Below are 18,101 nucleotides of genomic sequence, written 5' to 3'. Positions count from 1 at the left end.
AAGGCAAAGATTGAAACTCAAAAGCTGGGGATGAAAAGGGAATTAAATATAACATAGCTAATCTGACTCTTCAAAGAAGCAGAAATAAATCCAGACCTCCTAAGAGAGGACAGTATGTGGGCTAAAGCATTAAGAATTATGGTCCACAAGTAAGAATTCCAGAAGAAGAGGTTTTAAAAACATGATACATGTTAGAAGACCTTAGTTAGGGGCGCCTGGGCGGCTCAGTGGGTTAAAGCCTCTGCCTTCGGCTCAGGTCATGATCCTGGGGTCCTAGGATTGAGCCCCACATCGGGCTCTCTGCTCGGCAGGGAGCCTGCTTCCCTTCCTCTCTATCTGCCTGCCTCTCTGCCTACTTGTGATCTCTGTCTGTCAAATAAATAAAAAAATCTTAAAAAAAAAAAAAAAAAAAAGAAGACCTTAGTTAAAAAAAAAAAAAAGGTTTAGGCAAACTGAGAAACACAATGGATTTTATTAGCTATTAAGGGAGAGAGTTCAGAAACCAGAGCCTGGAGAGCTGGGCACTGATTAGAGGCGGAACGGAAGAGAAAGATTTAATGACAAGATCTAATTAAAATGGACACTTTTAAAAGTCTTAACACTTAGCCAACTTCTGAATCAGTGTGATCTGCATAGCAATTATGTTTGAATTATAAATTCTTAAGTGCTTTTTTCCTAAAACTTGATTTTGTTGCCAAGATGTTTTCCTCCTTTTTGTTTTCAAGACCCTTTCAATGCAGTCATTCCAAAGACATATCGTATATCTGAGCTGCAATAAAAGAAAATAAATGCTGAAGGCAGTAAGATGTTTATAAGAACTCTAGATGTCCCCTCTAGAATATTCTAGAGGGATAAACTCTCCCATTCATCTCCCTCTCCTTAGTTGACTCTGGCAGGAAGTTGTATACAAGGATTTCCACACTAGAAAGCTCACGTCGCCTAATGTCTACCTTGCTCACTTCCCTCTGACAGCTGTATTTCCACCTCTTCTGAAAGGTGATACGGGTTTCTAGCAAAATCCATTTGTTGTGGCATCTCAAGGCAAAACATTTATTTGCAAATACACGTTGTGCTATCCAAGAGTCTCAATTCCAGCGAAGGTGTTATTAACCCAGAAAGGAGATAAACCAGGTCTGAGCAAGGCATCCTGTTGAAGATACATGACTCGCCAACAAGGTGCGTGTCCCTGGGACCATGGGGGTCAAAGGAGAAGAGGCGCCAGGCAGCTCACACGAACACTGAGTGTGCACTTCAGAGCTGAGGCAAGGACAGGGACACACCAAGTGCTATTAGATAGCTTCCAGGTAGCTGGACAGAAGGTGCTGGGTGCAACCACCAGGGAGGGATGTGGGGAAGGAAACCATAAAGCATGGCGGTAGCCATTTTGGCTCATCTCCTCTTATCCCCACATGCCTACATTAACTCCGGGCACACAGAGTTAGCAGCCTTTTTCCATACTTCAGACCCAAGCAAACCCCTTCTCTGGCAGAACACTTCTAATTCCACCCACTTCCAAGAAGTAGTGAGCACAGGTTCTGAAATGTCGCCCCCAAGCCCCTAAGAATACAGATGACGGAGGACAGACTCTCCCAATGGCAGTCATCTGTCTGGACGAGGCTGCTTCTGATTCCTGGAAGCCACTCGGGTCACCTCACTGCCCCTGGGTGGACAGGACACAAGCAAGGCCATCCTGTACCCCACACAAGGGGGAACAAACAGTAAAACGGCCACATCACGTACTTAGTCCAATCTGTGACTCTAGGGTACCCTTGTCTGGAAAGGTGGTTTTGTTCTGGGAAAGCAGAGTCTTGGGAACAAGACTGAAAGCCTTTTACTGGTCTAATAAGGGGAAAAAAAAAAAACAAAAAACGGGGACAGCAGTCCCAGGGGACATTCCGCTAAATTACCTTGACGTTGGAAGCCTGCCCATAAACTGAAAACTTGCAGGAACATTAAGACCATCCCTTCCAAGGCACTCAGGTCTGGAGAACATATGTAAATAAATGCTGACATAACCTTCCTATCAGGTGTTTTATTGTGTGATAACGGAAATAATAACAATCGTTCTGGAAAATATGAAGAGGGATGAAGAACAACAAGTTTCCCACAATCAATATATACACCCAGGGAGACCACAATTAATATTTTATTCCATATCTTTCCATCCTACTAATACCCCATCTTTTACTGATTCAAAGATGCACATTTTCTATTTTTTTTTTCTTTCTTTTTTTTTTTTTTTTAAAGATTTTATTTATTTATTTGACACACACACAGAGAGAGACAGAGAGAGAGAGATCACAAGGAGGCAGAGAGGCAGGCAGAGAGAGGGGGGAAGCAGGCTCCCCGCTGCGCAGAGCGCCCGATGCGGGGCTCGATCCCAGGACCCTGAGATCATGACCTGAGCCGAAGGCAGAGGCTCAACCCACTGAGCCACCCAGGCGCCCCTCTATTTTTTTTTTTAAGATTTTTTTATTTATTTGAGGGGAGGGGAGGGAGCATGAGCTGGGGGAGGGGCAGAGGCAGAAGGAGACCAAGAATCTCAAGCAGAGTCCATGCTGAGTGTGGAGAGGAACCCGATGCGGGGCTCGATCCCAGGACCCTGAGACCATGACCTGAGCCGAAATCAAGAGTCAGATGTTTAACCAACTGAGCCACCCAGGTGCCCCAAAGATGCCCATTTTCCCCACAGATGCTGAAACTGGGACCTGTCTTACAACAATGGTGCCTTTGACACCATGTTTCTTTCTTATGGAGCATAAGATGTCATGCCAATCCTGTGTTACAGCTGATAAAACGTAGCAGGGTGGCGGGTACTCATGGGATCGCCACATAGTTGAAATCATGCCTTTAGGATACTCTTTTTAAACTGCCAGAGTTCGTGTTTTGCCAGAGCTGTTCACAACTTATCACAGCTCTAGAAAGGATTAAATCTTTATTTCGAGCAAATCTGACTCTCAAAATTAGCCACTCTGGAATAGTAAACAAAACAGAGAGAAATGGAAAGATACTGTGGAAAATGATCTCTTTCTCTGAGAGGGACACTTCTTGTGAATAACAAAACACTATCACATGATTATGGATGTGGCCGTTAATGCCTGTTTCCCTCATAGCCTGGCAGCCATGGAATCAGTGTCCCTGTTCTCCGAGCAGCTGGGCTCAGAAGGTCCAGGGTAAGGACAGGACCGTGGAGGGGAGATAGGACACAAAAAGACACTGGTTCAGCTCAGAGGCCAGGAAGCTGATTCCATCAAGCACAAACTAGAAAACCTCGAACCCGTGTACCTGCCACTACCTGGCCATCTGTGCCCTGGCCCTGGCCCTGTGACAGTTCCCACCGTGCTCGTGTCTGGCCTTCTGGCAACACCTGCCCTCTGACCGCACCGCGTGCTAGAAAATGCCTGGTTGCTTGGAAACCCGTGCTCAGAGCTGCTGGAAAGCACGTAGACCTGGCTGGGGCTCGGGAGACCCAAGTTGGGTCCTGGCTTTCTCGGGCTTGGGGGCCTCAGTTATAAAATGAGAAATGGGCTGGGTTGGTCATTTTCAAGGACACCTCGAGCTGGCTGTGAGCCCCCCCCGGGAGAAGAAGGAGGGCAGGGTGTACACTGCTTAAGAGAAACCAACACCTGATCCCTTTGCCCTTAGATACCGTATTGATTCTGTAATTTCAAAATCATGAGAGTCTTTTTGGCTTGCATTTGTTTTTCAGATCAGGGCAGGGATTTAAAAAGCATGGGAGACTGTGGGCTAAATGTGGGGGAGACTGTCTACTGTTTGCTCAAGTTTTCTTTGGCTTTAAAATCCAAATATCGGGGCACCTGGGTGGCTCAGTCATTTAAGCCTCCACCTTTGGCTCAGGTTATGATCTCGGGGATGTGGGACGAAGCCCCATGTCAGGCACCGTGCTCAGCAGGGAGTCTGCTTGGGATTTTCTCTCTGTCTCCCTCTCCCCCCATTCATACACACACACTCTCTCAAATAAATAAATAAAATCTATAAAATCCAAATGTCTCCCTGAGCTAAAGGGATTCATGACACTCACAGCCCTCCCTGGCATGCCCAGGGACCCCCCCCCAACAACAAGGTGTGAACAAATAAATCTCTTTACTCCCATGGGGTCCAGGCTAATACTTCGAGAAGGAAGGAGGTCCTTATTCTCCAAAGGACCTGGCCAGGAGCTCAGAAAGCCCACTCAGGGTTTAAGAGCAAGATGACATGTTTAGTTCTGCCTTCACTTTTTCATTAGATTTACAGTTTATTTTGTTGTCAAAATAACCTAAGAAGCATATTACAGTCAACCCTTGGACATCATGGGTTTGGTCCATACAGTACAGCACCGTAAATGTACTCTCTCTTCCCTGTGATTTTCTTTTCCTCCGAGCATCTTCTCTTCTCTAGCTGACTTAACTTTTTTTTTTTTTACATGTGGTGCTGATTTTTAATGAATATTATAAAACGTTGGCTGGCCCTACTGAGAGAAGGATCATAAATCCCCCCTGTAAAATGGGCACTGGCATATGCTGAGGAAGCAGTGAAGCATTGCCCTGGGAGTCTTGCGATACTTAGCTGACTTAATTGTTAAGACGACGGTATAAAATACATACAACCCACATAATAGGTGTTCGTCGACTGTTTCTGTTATCAGTTAAGCCTCCAGTCAACAGTAGGCTATGAGGGGTTAAATTTCTGGGGACTCAAAAGTTATCCGTGAATTTTCAACTGCATGGGGGGATCAGCACCCCTGAACTCCATGTTGTTCAAGGGTCAATGGTATTAATTTATTTCTTTCATTTTCCCTTTGCAGTCATTCCTTCTATCTTAGAAACAAAACCCCCAAAACAACACAGAAATGGAAGCTTCTCGTTTGCTGAGTGTGCGTGCTGACCAGAAGCCTGGGGTCCGCTTCAGAAGTACTTTGGGGAGGCTGTGCGGGCACAGCTGTCTTCAGTTGCCAGATGGGAGGGACACAGGTGGGCGCAAGGCGCCAGGGCGAAGGGAAAGGAGAGCCCACGGGGAACGGAGCAAACGGAGAGCACACAGATGTGACCAGGCACTGGCACAGGACCTGCCAGAGGCAGACAGGAAGGCTCTGTGTTTAGGGAGAGGAAATCTAATTGCTGGGGTCATCTCAGTACCTTCTAGAAACACTGTGGGTTTCAGAATTCCAGAGCCGGGGCCCCTGCCCTACACCAACTCTGCTGAACCTTTCCAGGAAGAGCTCCTACCAAGGGCTGCGCAGAGTCACCCTCATCCCCATCCCAGCAGTGTTACTGTCACCCCCCGCTGTAGCCATGATCTACTCCAGGCAGCGGGGGCCTTGCCTGGGGACGGCCAGGGAGCTGTCAGCCTCAAGGCACCTGCTTTCCTTTTGCCTCTGTGCCCCACCGCCCTGGGCCATGCCACGATCATCCAGAAGGACTTCCAAGCAGCCAGGTGGTGGCTCTCCCTGTAAGAAGGCCAACCATTACCCTGAGGGGTGCAGAGGGGACAGCATGGAAGGTCGGGGGGATTGTGTTCACCGTACAGCTTAGGAGAGGAAAGAGCCGGGAGAAGCGGGGAATACAGAGATGAGAAAGAAGTCAGATTACGTAAGAAGGAGCAGATTTAACAACTAATTAGTTTTGTGAGCCAGGGTGTCAAAAGCAGATCCTGGGGACGAGAGCAGAGTCTGCGCTTTACAAAAGGAGAGCCAGCTGGGGCCTGGCGGAGAATTCCAGCAGGAAGCTCGCACTCAGTGCCCCCGAGCACTGTTCCCGGAGCTCAGGGGCCCGGAGCCTGCATGGGCTCTGCCACTCCTACCATTCAGAAGCTGAGAACGTATTTTTTACAGGCGGGGATGATGCTGTAATAGCTTTAAAGCCACAGGGCTTTGAAGAGCAAACCCTCACAGTAGATAAACCCTCGCATCACGGTTAAATGTGGCCCTGGCCAGTGTCCTTGCTGCTTTTCATCCCACAGCCTTGCAGAGAAGCGGACAGCTCATCAAATGTGTCTTACTGGCTCCTCTGGGTTCCCAGAAACTTTGCCTCCTTGGCCCACCTCTCACCTGGACCTACACCCACCCCGTGAAGACCCAGGCTGCACACACAGGGGTAGCCCTCTTCTGGTCCCAAGGGTCTTTCTTGGGGGCAAGGGAGCAGGGATGACTGTGACGATGCTGGTGAGCACTGGTGGGGGTTGGGGGGAGCCCGAGGTCTACCCTGTGCTCCAGGAAGTGAGGAAGGCTACAAAGCACAGCTGTCAAACCTCACTGACCAGTCCCTTTGCAAAGCTTCCCGAGCAGCACAGGAATGACTTGGTGTCAGAGGGAGGGCAGATCCCGGCACCATCGGTGAGCCAGCCGCTGTTTGGGGTCTGACGGCGGTTGTGAGGGGCAGAGCAGAAAGCCCGGCACCAGGCCCAATTTCCAGAAGACAGCCAAATGCTTTCACAAGCAACCCAAGGCCTCAGAACTAGAACCGGGGGCCTGAGGGTCCTCATTACGGAGGGCAGGGGACCCTCAGGCACTCAGGGGTACGTGTTGGAGACTGGAGCTTGGCACCCTGGGCCGTTTGGGGCTATCTTTCTGCTCCAGCCTCTAGAGCTCCTGTCATAAAGCCCAAACCCCTTCCCAGACCTCTTCGCCTCTCCCACCCAGTGTTTTCACACTCCGGAGGTTCACACGTGACCAGTGTGTTCTGGGAAAGGCACCTCCACCTCACCCAGAAGCTCCCAGGTGAAACTGGGGGTAGGAGAGGCACAAGGGGGGGCAGGGAAATGGGGGATCTTCCCTCCCACCTTCCCTGATGTCATGAGGGCTCATCGGTGCCCCGCTGCTTCTGGCCAGCAGAAACTCCGTGGGAACACTGGTGAGACAGGAGGTTTCGGGTACGTCTGGAAGGCAGTGACATGTTCCCCGTCGGAAGTTCTGCGCTTCGCAGGTTTCATCACTTCCCGGAGCACAGGGCAGACCTGGGGCTCTCCCCAGCCCCCACCAGTGCTTGTGTGCATCGTCACAGTCATCCCACTGGGCTGCGCCTGCTCAGTCTGGGACCGTCCCCCCCTGACCAGCCTCCTTGCTCCCTGCTAGCACCTGGCCCAAGTCTGGCAGGGCGCTTGGTAACATCTGGGGAAAGAATGAACGGATTCACGCTCCCTGAGACAGGGTACGGACTGCTGGGTACGCGCCCAAGAACCTGGATCTGAGTCCCAGGGCTATTACTTACTACCAGTGTGAGCCTCAGTTTCCTTGTCTGTAAAATGGGGCTACCAGGCACACCGGCCCTCCAGGGAAAAAGGCGAGGGTCAAATGAGACGGCGTCTGTAAACGCCAGAGCACTGATCGGCTCAGAGGCAAGCAGGCATGAAATGGGAGGGGGGGGTGGACTTTCTTGCTATTCTAGCAGCTACTGGGAAATTCCCGAAGACTGGGATAGCAGACCCACCGATCTGACGCGGCGGCTGGCTAAGCGCCACCAGGCCATAGAGGAGTCTATGGACACTGCCCGGCGTCTGAGGGCCTGTGGGAGGCAGCGGCAGAAATCAAAACCACGGATCTATTAGAAAAGTTCAAATGGGAAGCCGACTCTATTTGTCTCGCCTTCCAGCTGTCACCCTGCTGGCAGGTACTGAGGCGCTCGCTCCATCAGACCCTGAATCTCTTTTGCTTTGTGTGCGGAGGTCTGCAATCCCTGCTCTTCCCCCGGTTCTCACCTCGCCGTGCTGCCCACCAGATAGCTCCCACACATCCCTGCCAAGACGAATTCATGTGCTTCAGATACTCCCACTCCAAGTTTTCTTCACATTTTACAAAGCAAGCAGTCCTGGCGAGACTGGCAGGGGGAAGGGGGAGGGGGAGAAAAATCCAATAACATCACAGAACAGGCTTAATAAAGGATTTTTGCATTTCAGGGTTCCCTGTGATTTTTGCATCGGGCATCATCTTTCTGCATCGGGAAGGTAAGTGACGGAAAGGAGGGCCTTTCCAGAGCCACGCCCCCCAGCGGACTGCCAGCCCTGTGTCACAGAGGCAGCCCCCAGAGCAGCAAAACCAGATGCGGACACAAAGCTCTAAAGAGGACTGTGGTGGGCACAGCCCACTGGCCATCCCCTTCCCTCAAACAGCTTAACAGCTTGGCTACAGAAGCTAAAAAGCCCAAGCCTGCTTTCCTCGTCTCCCTTGAAGCTGGGGAATAGTCACATGACCTAACTGGGGCCAAGAGAACATCAGTGGAATTTCTGGGGGGATTTGCAGGAAAGTCCTTGCTTTCCGGATAATAACAGAAACAGTTGCTCACACGGCCCGTTCTGTTTCTTTCTCTTGAATGGAAATGTGATGTCTGGAACTGCAGCAGTCATCTTGCAACCATGAGGTGACAGGAAGGAATGGCGGAGAGAACCACCTAGATGCCAATTCAGAGCCTGATTCTGGTTCAGTCCCATCAACTTGGGTCTTCCTTTGTGGGAAAAATCCACCCCCATTTGTTTAAGCCACCATTAACTCAGGTTTTCAGCTACTTACAGCCGAAAGTATTACTAACTGATCCTTCTCTCTAAAGCAGGACATCCTCCCTGATTCAACACTATTTCTATCATACCAGGTTATAAAGTAGATGCCTTATGTCATTTGATCTTGGAAGTTTCAACCCCATTTATCCAAGTGCCTATTATTGACACATCTCTACGCAACAGCCTCACAGCCACTGCATACTCAGAAGGGTCAGGAATATGCCCCTTTTAGGGCTCTCTATGGCAATCAGCAGCTTAATCATCCACTTAGTGTCTAAGTCAGGGTCCTTAATAACACCATCCCCTACACACTCTCATCCAATAGATCTCAAGTGCTACAAATTTCACCATCTGCGTATTTTCCTAACCTGCCCATCTCTCCCCACTCCTCCCACCTCGTCGAAGGTACGCATGCCCGGATTACTCCAATAGCCTCTTAACTCGTCTTTGCATCCACACTTGCTCTTTCCACAGTGAATTTATAAAAACACAAATCTGGGGCACCTGGGTGGCTCCGTTGGTTAGGCGACTGCCTTTAGCTCAGGTCATGATCTGGGGGTCCTCGGATCGAGTCCCACATCGGGCTCTCTGCTCAGCTGGGAGCCTGGTTCTCCCTCTTCCACTCTCCCTGCTTGTGAACTCTCTCTCTCAAACAAACAAACAAACAAACAAATAGATAGATAAATAAATAAATAAAATCTTAAAAACAAAAACAAAAACCACAAATCTGACTGTGTCATCCCCTCTCTTGGAGTCCTTCCATGGCTTCCCATGCCCCCCATGATAAAGTCCAGATTCCTTAAGAACTAAAAGGCCTTGCCTGATCTGGCCACCCCAACCTCCAGCTTCTCCAGCCCTACTGAATCTCTCCTCTTGGCTCTCTGTTTCAGTTGTATTGTCATTCTTTCAGCTTCTCAAAATCACCATATACATTTCTATTTTGGGGCCACCACACACGACAGCCCCTAGACGAAGGTGCTCTCCTCCAACTTTATGGCCTTCCTCAACCCTTCTCATCACTTTGCAGCCCAAACAGTGATTTTCTATTTCAGATATTGTAGTTTTCTGTTCTAGATTTCCAGTTCTTCTTCTTCTTCTTTTTTTTTTTAAATAGTTTCCTTCTCTCTTCTGAGATTCACCATCTGTTCACTCATCATGACCATTTTTTCCTTTAAGTCCCAGACCATTTATAGAACTGATGTCTCTGGCTTTACCTCCTAATTCTAACATCTGGGTCATCTCAGGATCTAGTTCTACTGGGCTCAAGGGCTGCCCCCTCTCCCTTATCTTCTCTTGATTACCGGCCACAATTTCCCAATTTTTTGCAAGTCTAGTACTTCTTTAATTGTATGTGGGGCATATGCATAAAAACCAGCCATGTAGAGTGTGGATGATGTCGTCTCCCTTTAAAAGTACTACATTTGGTTCCGAAAGTTCCTTTCAAAACCGTCAGGTTTTTACTTTTTATTAAGCTGGGTATTTTGATTTTGTCTTTGGTCCTCGGGTGTCATCCACACTTCTAACATATGGCCTTTTGGGGGTCTCAATTGTATACTTCTGGTTGGGCCCTAACTCCAAGATCTCTGAGCACTCTGCAGTCCTCTGGAATCTGAACTCCTCTCAGTCTCTTTATGATCATGTTCTGTTAGGCCTTCTGGAGTCTTGCTTTTGTGCCTGTGCAGCCCTCGGCTGAGGACCTGCAGTGAATGTAGATTTCTGCTCACCCCACCAATCCCACACCACTCTCTCTTCTCTTGATTTTCAGGGCAAACCAAGTGCTGACCTCCAAAGACAGCTTTTTCAATAAATCTGCACAGGAGTTCAGCAGGAACCAGGGGAATCACCATGGTAACTAACAATTTCTGCTGAACAGCTGAAAATTCACAGCTGACAATTTAAAGAATAATGTCCCTCAGTTAGGTTATAACATCTCCAACTGGAGGCAGAGGTCAAAAAAAAAAAAAAAAAAAGAAAGAAAGAGCTAATGACATGGCCTTTCCCACAATGCCTACTACAGAGTCATCTGGGGGTGACCTGGCTTCCCCCCCAACCAGTAATGCAATGGACCCCAACTGTCAGCAGATTGGGGCTCCCACTGCCTGGGATGTTACGGGAACAGTGTCTTCAGCTTCATTTTTCTCAATCAGTCTCTCAATGCAACCGTGTGCTTCAAGGGAGCAAGGCACTGTGGTAACAAGTTCCAAATCCATATGCTCTCCTCTGCTACATTCTGAGGAAGTTATCATGGGAAAAGTGCCTCATTGAAGACCTGTCTTTTGAGTGAGAAAACTGGAGGTCATATACCCATATGGCACTGGTATTGTGAGCTGCTGTGTGGTGGTTCTAATTCAGCCAAGTTTTGTCGTGATCAGTGGTTATTTATAACTTTGTGCTTTCTTGGCATATAAGAAGTACAGTGTTGGATCGGACCCAAAGTCCATTTTCAGCAGACTACCGTCTCTCCGACAGAGCACCCCAGGGGCTACTACGGCTGGGTTTAACTATCCTTACGGTGACTGCTGCGGGGGGAGAACTACCGTGGGGGGAGAACTACCCCCGCAGTCACTGGCCTTTCAAGATGTCCTTATCCTCTCATGTCCTGTTTATGTCCACTCCTAAGTGAAAAATTATGGGGCTCATCAAACTGCCATGGGAAGTGTCCCTGGTTGGCTCCAGCCACGTCCCTCAATTCCATACCCCGAAACTTGGTAAGGCCGGAGGACATTTGGCAGAGAGTGGTTCTGGCATATCCAGAAGGCATTCTGCTGCTCAGGCTATTGGTGATTTAATAAGCAAGCCCCCTCTTTCAACGGCTGGCTTTGCCTTCAATCCCTGAACACAGAAAGAGCCAGAAGCTACCTTAAGAACCACTTGGTCCCACCCTCTCCTTTTACTGATGAGAAAACTGAGCCTCCTGACTCATCCCAGTTTACACTATTAATCGGGACAAAAGAATTAGAATCAGAGCTTTGGATCCTGGTTTAGTTCCTTTTCACTCTGGTCTTCCTCCATGGAGACAGACCAACCTGTCACTCCTTCTATTCTATTTTATTTATTTTATTTTTCTGAAGATTTTATTTTTTATTTATTTGACAGAGATCACAAGTAGGCAGAGACACAGGCAGAGAGAGAGAGAGAGAGGAAGCAGGCTCCCCGCCGAGCAGAGAGCCCGATGCGGAGCTTGATCCCAGGACCCTGAGATCATGACCCAGTCTTTAACCCACTGAGCCACCCAGGCGCTCCATATTTTATTTTATTTTTTAATAAGATTTTATTTATTTGTTTATTTAAGATAGAGCACGCACACAAGTGGAGGGGCACTGGGAGAGGGAGAAGCAGACTCCCCACTGAGCAAGGAGCCCGATGCGGGGCTCGATCTCAGAACCCTAAGATCATGACCTGAGCTAAAGGCAGAGGCTTAACAGACTGAGCCACCGAGGTGCCCCTCTTCGCTCCTTTTAGATGGCCTTCTCTGGACCCTCTGAAATGTCCTACTCTCTTGCTGGAGGTTTTCCTAGTACTATACAGAGGAAGATATATTTTTCCTTTCTAGCTTTATTGCTGATATAACTGCAAATAAAACTGAACATTGTTTGGCCTCTATGGCAGCACAATGACTGAGTGTGTTGGAAGGTCAGCAAGCAACGTCCAACAATGACCCCCAGGTGCCATTCTTGACTTACCTCTAAAACACCCAAACCCATCACCCTCGCCGTGAGTGACCCTGAGGCTCACGTGCTCCCAGTCTACACACCCATGGCTCCAAGAGCCCTTCGTAGAGTTTATTCCCAACAGGAGGCTCACCAATACCCAGAAGACCTTGGTGTTGCCTCCCAGCACAGACAGCATTATTGGGGAGGGGGGACCACCGGGTGGACACTCACCTTTGCATAAGCAGTTGTCTTAATAAACCACTGTCGGAGGTACTTCTGCTCCACCTTTGCTCCAGAACGCCACGAACAGCCGTGTTCATCCACCTGCTCATTGGCAAGCACCGTTTGGTCCACCGGGTCCCAGTTAACCAAGGCCTGTTAAAGTTCATAGAACAAAACGATGCCGTCTGGTGAGCGTACGGAATAGGGTCACCTTGAGGCTCCTTGCATGTGTGCGAGTCAGCAAGAGCAGGATATCTGCCCTGAGACTTGAGCGCATCTCCTTGGGAGGACCGTCGGGAAGGAAACCACTAGCACGTTGTTGAACAACAACAACAAAAAAAACCAGAATACAAGAACTACCTCCGCGTTTTCACCTTTGAGCAGGATTGGGAGGGAGCCCGTGAGCACATGCCTAAATAAGTTTGGTATCTTCTGGTGTGAGAGGATGAACCTGCAGGATTAGGGATTTTAGTAAATAGAGGAAAAGAAAAAAAAAAATGGTACCTGAAACTTAGCAGAATCAGGTTATTTTAGTGAAAACAAATATATTTATTTGAATATAAATAGCTAACATGTATCGAGTGATTACCACACACCAGATGCTGTGCTAAGGTTGGCCCTTCTGAAGAGATAAGAATATTATATTATTACTATTACTTGTAGCAAGAATTACTATCAGACTTACTCCTGGGGCCAGAGAGCCTTGTGGTGTTAGCAAAAGACTTGCCCCTCATGTAGCACGCTACCCACGCTTGTGAGTTCATCGGCCAGACAGTGGAGGTAAGAATATTACTACCCCAATGTTACAGATGGGGAAGTTGAGGAATAGATTAGATAACTTGTCTAAGGTCACACAGTCAGGAAGTGAGAGTATGGGCAGGAACTCAGGTCTCTGGAAACTATAAAAATTTTGCCCCTTGTAAAAACTGCTGTTTTTGTTTTGTTTTTTAAGATTGACTGATTGATTTGAGAGAGAGAGAGAGAGAGAGTGCATGAGTGTGGGGGTGGGGAGGCAGAGGATTCTGCAGAGGCAGGATCTCAAGCAGACTCCCAGTTGAGCGTGGAGCCCGACACGGGGCTCGATCTCACCACTGCAAGATCACTGAATGTGTTGAAAGGTCAGCAAATCAAGAGTCGGAAGCTTAATCGACTGAGCCACCCAGGAGCCCCTAAAAACTCCTTTTAAATTAAGGTAGAACATACAGAGAGTGGATCTCTGGATCCACGTGGATCAATCAGAAGTGTACGACTGAACGAGTTTTTATCATTGCTCATTATCAAGGTACGGAACATTCCCAGCATGCCAGAAACTTCTGTGGTGACTTCTCCCAAATCAGTATCTGCCCCCGAAAGGCAGCAATATTCTGAAATCTAGCCCCATGGATGCGTCCGACTGACTGAACCATAATGGTCTTAACCATCATGAAGCTTCTGTGCAGAATTCTCATTCATTTCTGTTGTCACTGAAAAAAGTAGGTTTGCTGTTGATGTTCATTCTATGACATTAAGGTAAAACTTAGAACAAAGGTGTCAATGAATACAAATGAATACAATGAATCCAAAGAAGATATGTCCAGGCACTGAAATATTCTAACTTGATACTCGCTATTTCTACAAGAAGTTTTTAAATAAGAGGCGCCTGGGTGGCTCAGTCAGTTGAGTGGCCGAATCTTTATTTCAGCTCACATCCTTATCTTGGGGTCATGGGATCAAGCCCCAGGTTGGGCTCTGTGCTCAGCGGAGAGTCTGCTTGAAGATTCTCTCTCTCCCTCTGCCCCTCCCCCCAGGGGCCCCTCCAAATCCTCTTTCCACCCGGGTCTGCACCTCAGGAAGCTGTTCTCTACACCTGCGCTCACTGGGCCACCTGCCCTACTCCTGCACTTAACAGTGAGAGGCACCTTGGCATCCTCCCGGTCAGGTGGTGTCTGGTGGTCCCAAAAGCAATGCAGCCTCTATCACACAGGCCTCTGCTTCCGCTTCTCCCAGTTCCAACAATGGTTCCTTCAGACTAGGCTGGCAAAGGCCTCCTTCTGTGGCCAGTGCCAGGTGCCTGACCACTGCTTGTGGGTTTCCCTAAACTCTGTACAGAATCAGTCTTTTCATCACATTTTCTTCAGTAACTGCTTTCGGGTGTGTTCTTTATTTCCTGCCAAGACCATGACTGATCTAGAGACACATCTAAAAACTAGGAGTGGAAGACAGACTAACCCATCTGTGGGTTAGTTTTACAACTAAAACCTAGTGTAGCCACTGAAAAACGGAAGCCTGCAAAGCACAGAGGCGGGGCAAGGGGTGGGCGAGGTCTGCACTGAATGATCTTTTCCCTCTTGTTCCACAGTCCCTGAAAACCTTGAATCCATAAATACAGAGAGACAAAATCTAAGACAAATGTATCCTAGATGTGGGGCACCTGGGTGGCTCAGTGGGTTGGGCAGCTGCCTTCAGCTCCGGTCATGATCCCAGGGTTCTGGGATTGAGTCCCACATCGAACTCCTTGCTCAGCAGGGAGCCTGCTTCTCCCTCTCCCTCTGCCTGTGCTCCCCCTGCTTGAGTTCGCTCTCTTTCTCTAGCTCTAATCTCTCTCCAAATCTAAAAATGTCAGGTTAATAAACTAAGGATGACTCACTTCTCTACTATCATTGCCTGGATTAGGGGTTACAGGGAGGGGTACCACTTCAAATGAAAAGATAAGGGGGTCTAGGTGGCTCAGCTGGTTGAGCGTTGACTCTTGGTTTAGGCTCAGGTCATGATCTCAGGATAGGGCTTTGAACTTTGAAGCGGGAGTGTGCATGAGAACTCCCTCTCTCCCTCTGCTCCTCCCCCACTCATTATATCCCCCCCCCCTCTTAAATAGATAAATCTTTTAAAAAAATAAAATAGGCGCGCCTGGGTTAAGTGGGTTAAGCCTCTGCCTTCGGCTCAGGTCATGGTCTCAGGGTCCTGGGATCAAGTCCTGCATTGGACTCTCTGCTCAGCAGGGAGTCCGCTTCCCCTCTCTCTCTGCCTGCCTCTCTGCCTGCTTGTGATCTCTCTCTCTGTGTCAAATAAATAAATAAAATCTTTAAAAAAAAAAAAAAAGAAAGAAAGAAAGAATAAAAGAGAAAATGAAAGGGCCAAGTATTATTTAGGAACACTGACAGGTCTTTCAAGAGCCCCCATCCCCCCAAAAAAGATGTACAACTAAAACTGTATAAAATAGAGGAGAAAGAAAGAAAGGAAGGAAGGAAGAAAGAAAGAAAGACAGACGGACGGATGACAGACAGACCTTTGAGGATATGGGAGAAACAAACAGCACTGCAGATTACAAAAACAAATAGGACTTTATTTTCTTATCAACATTTCCAGCACAGCCTGGCATCTCGCAGGCTCCAGGTTACAAAATACAATGAGGGAGCTGTGCTCCAAAGAGGTTTATACGTTATAATAAAATCCTGGCATTGAACGAAAGACAAATAAAAGCAAAACACAAAACCAATTTTGCACCCCCCACCCCCACTGAAAGTCTTGGTCGGGGAGAGAAAAAGACCAAAGGAAATAGCATCTCAAATCAAAGATGCATCAGCTGGGAGAAACCACTGGCTTTTCTTCCCAGGACTACAATCCAGCCCATCCCCAGACCTGCTGGGTTCAAGTGCAGCCTCTCTGCAGGGGGTTAATCCAGGGGGTGTGCCAAATACAGGGCCACTGAGGTTCTGGCTATGTAGCATGTGCAGCCTCGCGAGGCCCCCAGGACCTGCTTCCCAAATCCCTTTTCTCAGGTCTCCATTCTTATGAAAGTCTCTACCATGCAACCTCCCTTGAAACCAGGGTCTTCTCTTATCCGGCATTCCTGGATTTTTATGTCTTGAACACTGACTTTGACAGACACCCTGACTCCTACTCAAGCACAGTCTTGCTACATTTAATATCGTTTCTGGACAACGTCACTGACTACGGTCACGTCTTTTCCTTTCCTGATTGACCTTTGTTTGCCAACACCTACTAGAGCCACTTCCGTGCTCCCTTACAGTAAACTAGGCTCATTGGTAAAACACAGCCTGTGTTGGTATTTCGAAACCAACCATAAATCACTGATTAAATCGATCCATGAAACCATGAAAACACCTGCAAACACACAGAACTCCATGAGGTTCTGCCCACTGCTTCACTCACATAAGTTATCTGGCAACATCACAGAAGGAGCTGTTCCAAATAAGAGAATTTCCCCAGTGGATCAAGGGTTAAATACCAACATCTGTATTTTTTGTTTGTTTGAGTGATTCATGGGACGCTTTCAGAAAGCCTTTCAGAAATGCGCCCCATGACACACTCATAAACCCCAATCAGCCATGGCCACGAGGTGGGTGTCCCATCATTTCTGCCCCCTCCCCGCTTCCCTTCTTGGACTGTAGGTTCTCAGAGGTGTGGGCGACTACGGGACCACTGGGGATTCTCAGGGTGTTTTCCTCTCGAATTCTCATTTATCAATTCTCTCTGTGACACAGCAGCTGTGTGGCACCGACTGGCCCAGTGAGCCTCCTGTTCCAGACCTCCTGCTTCATCTCAGCCTCCCCTTTCATGTGGGTCTTCCTTCCCCTTCCTTCCCTGGGCCCCATCCTTCATATAGGGCACTGGTCCCTTCTAGATCACACCTTCCATTGCCATGCTCTCGTCTCCTGGCCAACGCCTCCCTCCTCAGGCCTCGGGCTACTCTCCATCGTTTTCCTTGCTGCTATCTCCTCAGGCTCTCCTACAATTTCCTGAGTATTCTGTGAGGCAGCTGCGGGTTCCAGAAGGATGCTTTAGGGTACTGATTTTCTCAAGGTCCACTAGCTATTTTCCCGACAAAACCATGCCCCATTAAGGAACACCACATAGACCTTATTAAAAAATCAAACTCTCAAAATCCATCTTGCTCCCTTCCACCCTGGATGGGCCTGAGTTTAGACTTGAGTCCGAAGGGGAGGGTTTCCAAGGCGACTGGTTATTTACTGCTACTGCCTTCCGTCGCCACCAGGGAGCAGAGCGGGAGAGGCTGCGGGTGTGCGCACCCTGTGTGGTCCCTGCCCGCTCCCTGCTCCCGGATGCTGCAAACCTGGCTCACTGGGGTGAGCACATTAGCTCCGTCCCCAGCTGTCTCTGAAATCCTGCAGGAGCCCAAAGGCAAACTCACAGATTGGGTGGCTTCCACAATTCCTAATGCTCAAGTATAACACGGCACCCTCCCCATGAACTACCTCTCTGTCATTTTGTTTTTTTTTTTTTTTTTTAAACCAGAGCGGTGAAATTAACGTTCTGCCAAGTGTACGTCTTTATAGCCATAGTTTTGGCTGAAAATATTTTTTGTTTCGTGGGAGCAAGAAGAGATGCCATTTGCAAAGGAAAGCATTTTGATGGACAGCACTAGTCACGGACAAAAGACTTCCACACTCCAGCTATGTTTGGTAATGCTTTGCTAAAATACTCTCCCCAAATGTAAGTTCATTTAGACAGCTTATGCCAGAACTGAATTTAAGGGTTAAGGCTATCTCCTATTTCAAAAAAAGTTATGACAATGCTGTTAGAGGAAAGGCATTATTAATAGGTGGGTTATTTTTGGCTTAAATTGCTTCGCAGAGAATGTTACCTGCAGTCTTTCTAGAGTCAGTTAACTTCCTGATGTTAATTTCAAAAGTTTGTATTTTGCAATAAACCATGTGAGCGGAATACCAACTGACATTGATTCGTTGTATGTTTTAAAGCCAATCTGGAAATAGCTAC

The 18,101-nt window shown here is 48.2% G+C and overlaps 1 protein-coding gene across 4 annotated transcripts in view; it reads right to left on the bottom strand.

The window, feature by feature from the left end:
* Positions 1–18,101, bottom strand: part of LOC111144194 (leucyl-tRNA synthetase 2, mitochondrial) — a 149,922-nt gene that overhangs the window by 74,581 nt on the left and 57,240 nt on the right. For all 4 annotated transcript variants that reach the window (XR_002640368.1, XM_022498400.1, XM_022498402.1 and 1 more), the window contains exon 7: positions 12,372–12,515. Coding sequence is in view for 3 of the 4 variants with exons in the window: in XM_022498400.1 (XP_022354108.1) it covers positions 12,372–12,515 (144 nt within the window). In the remaining variant the exon portion in view is untranslated. The remainder of the gene's footprint in view (positions 1–12,371; positions 12,516–18,101) is intronic.

The sequence above is a fragment of the Enhydra lutris genome, unplaced genomic scaffold (assembly GCF_002288905.1).
Source record: "Enhydra lutris kenyoni isolate GAN:26980312 unplaced genomic scaffold, ASM228890v2 scaffoldscaffold10, whole genome shotgun sequence".
Taxonomy (NCBI): Eukaryota; Metazoa; Chordata; class Mammalia; order Carnivora; family Mustelidae; genus Enhydra; species Enhydra lutris.
Note: the sequence above shows the minus strand (reverse complement) of the source record. Positions and strands in the feature narration are given on the sequence as shown.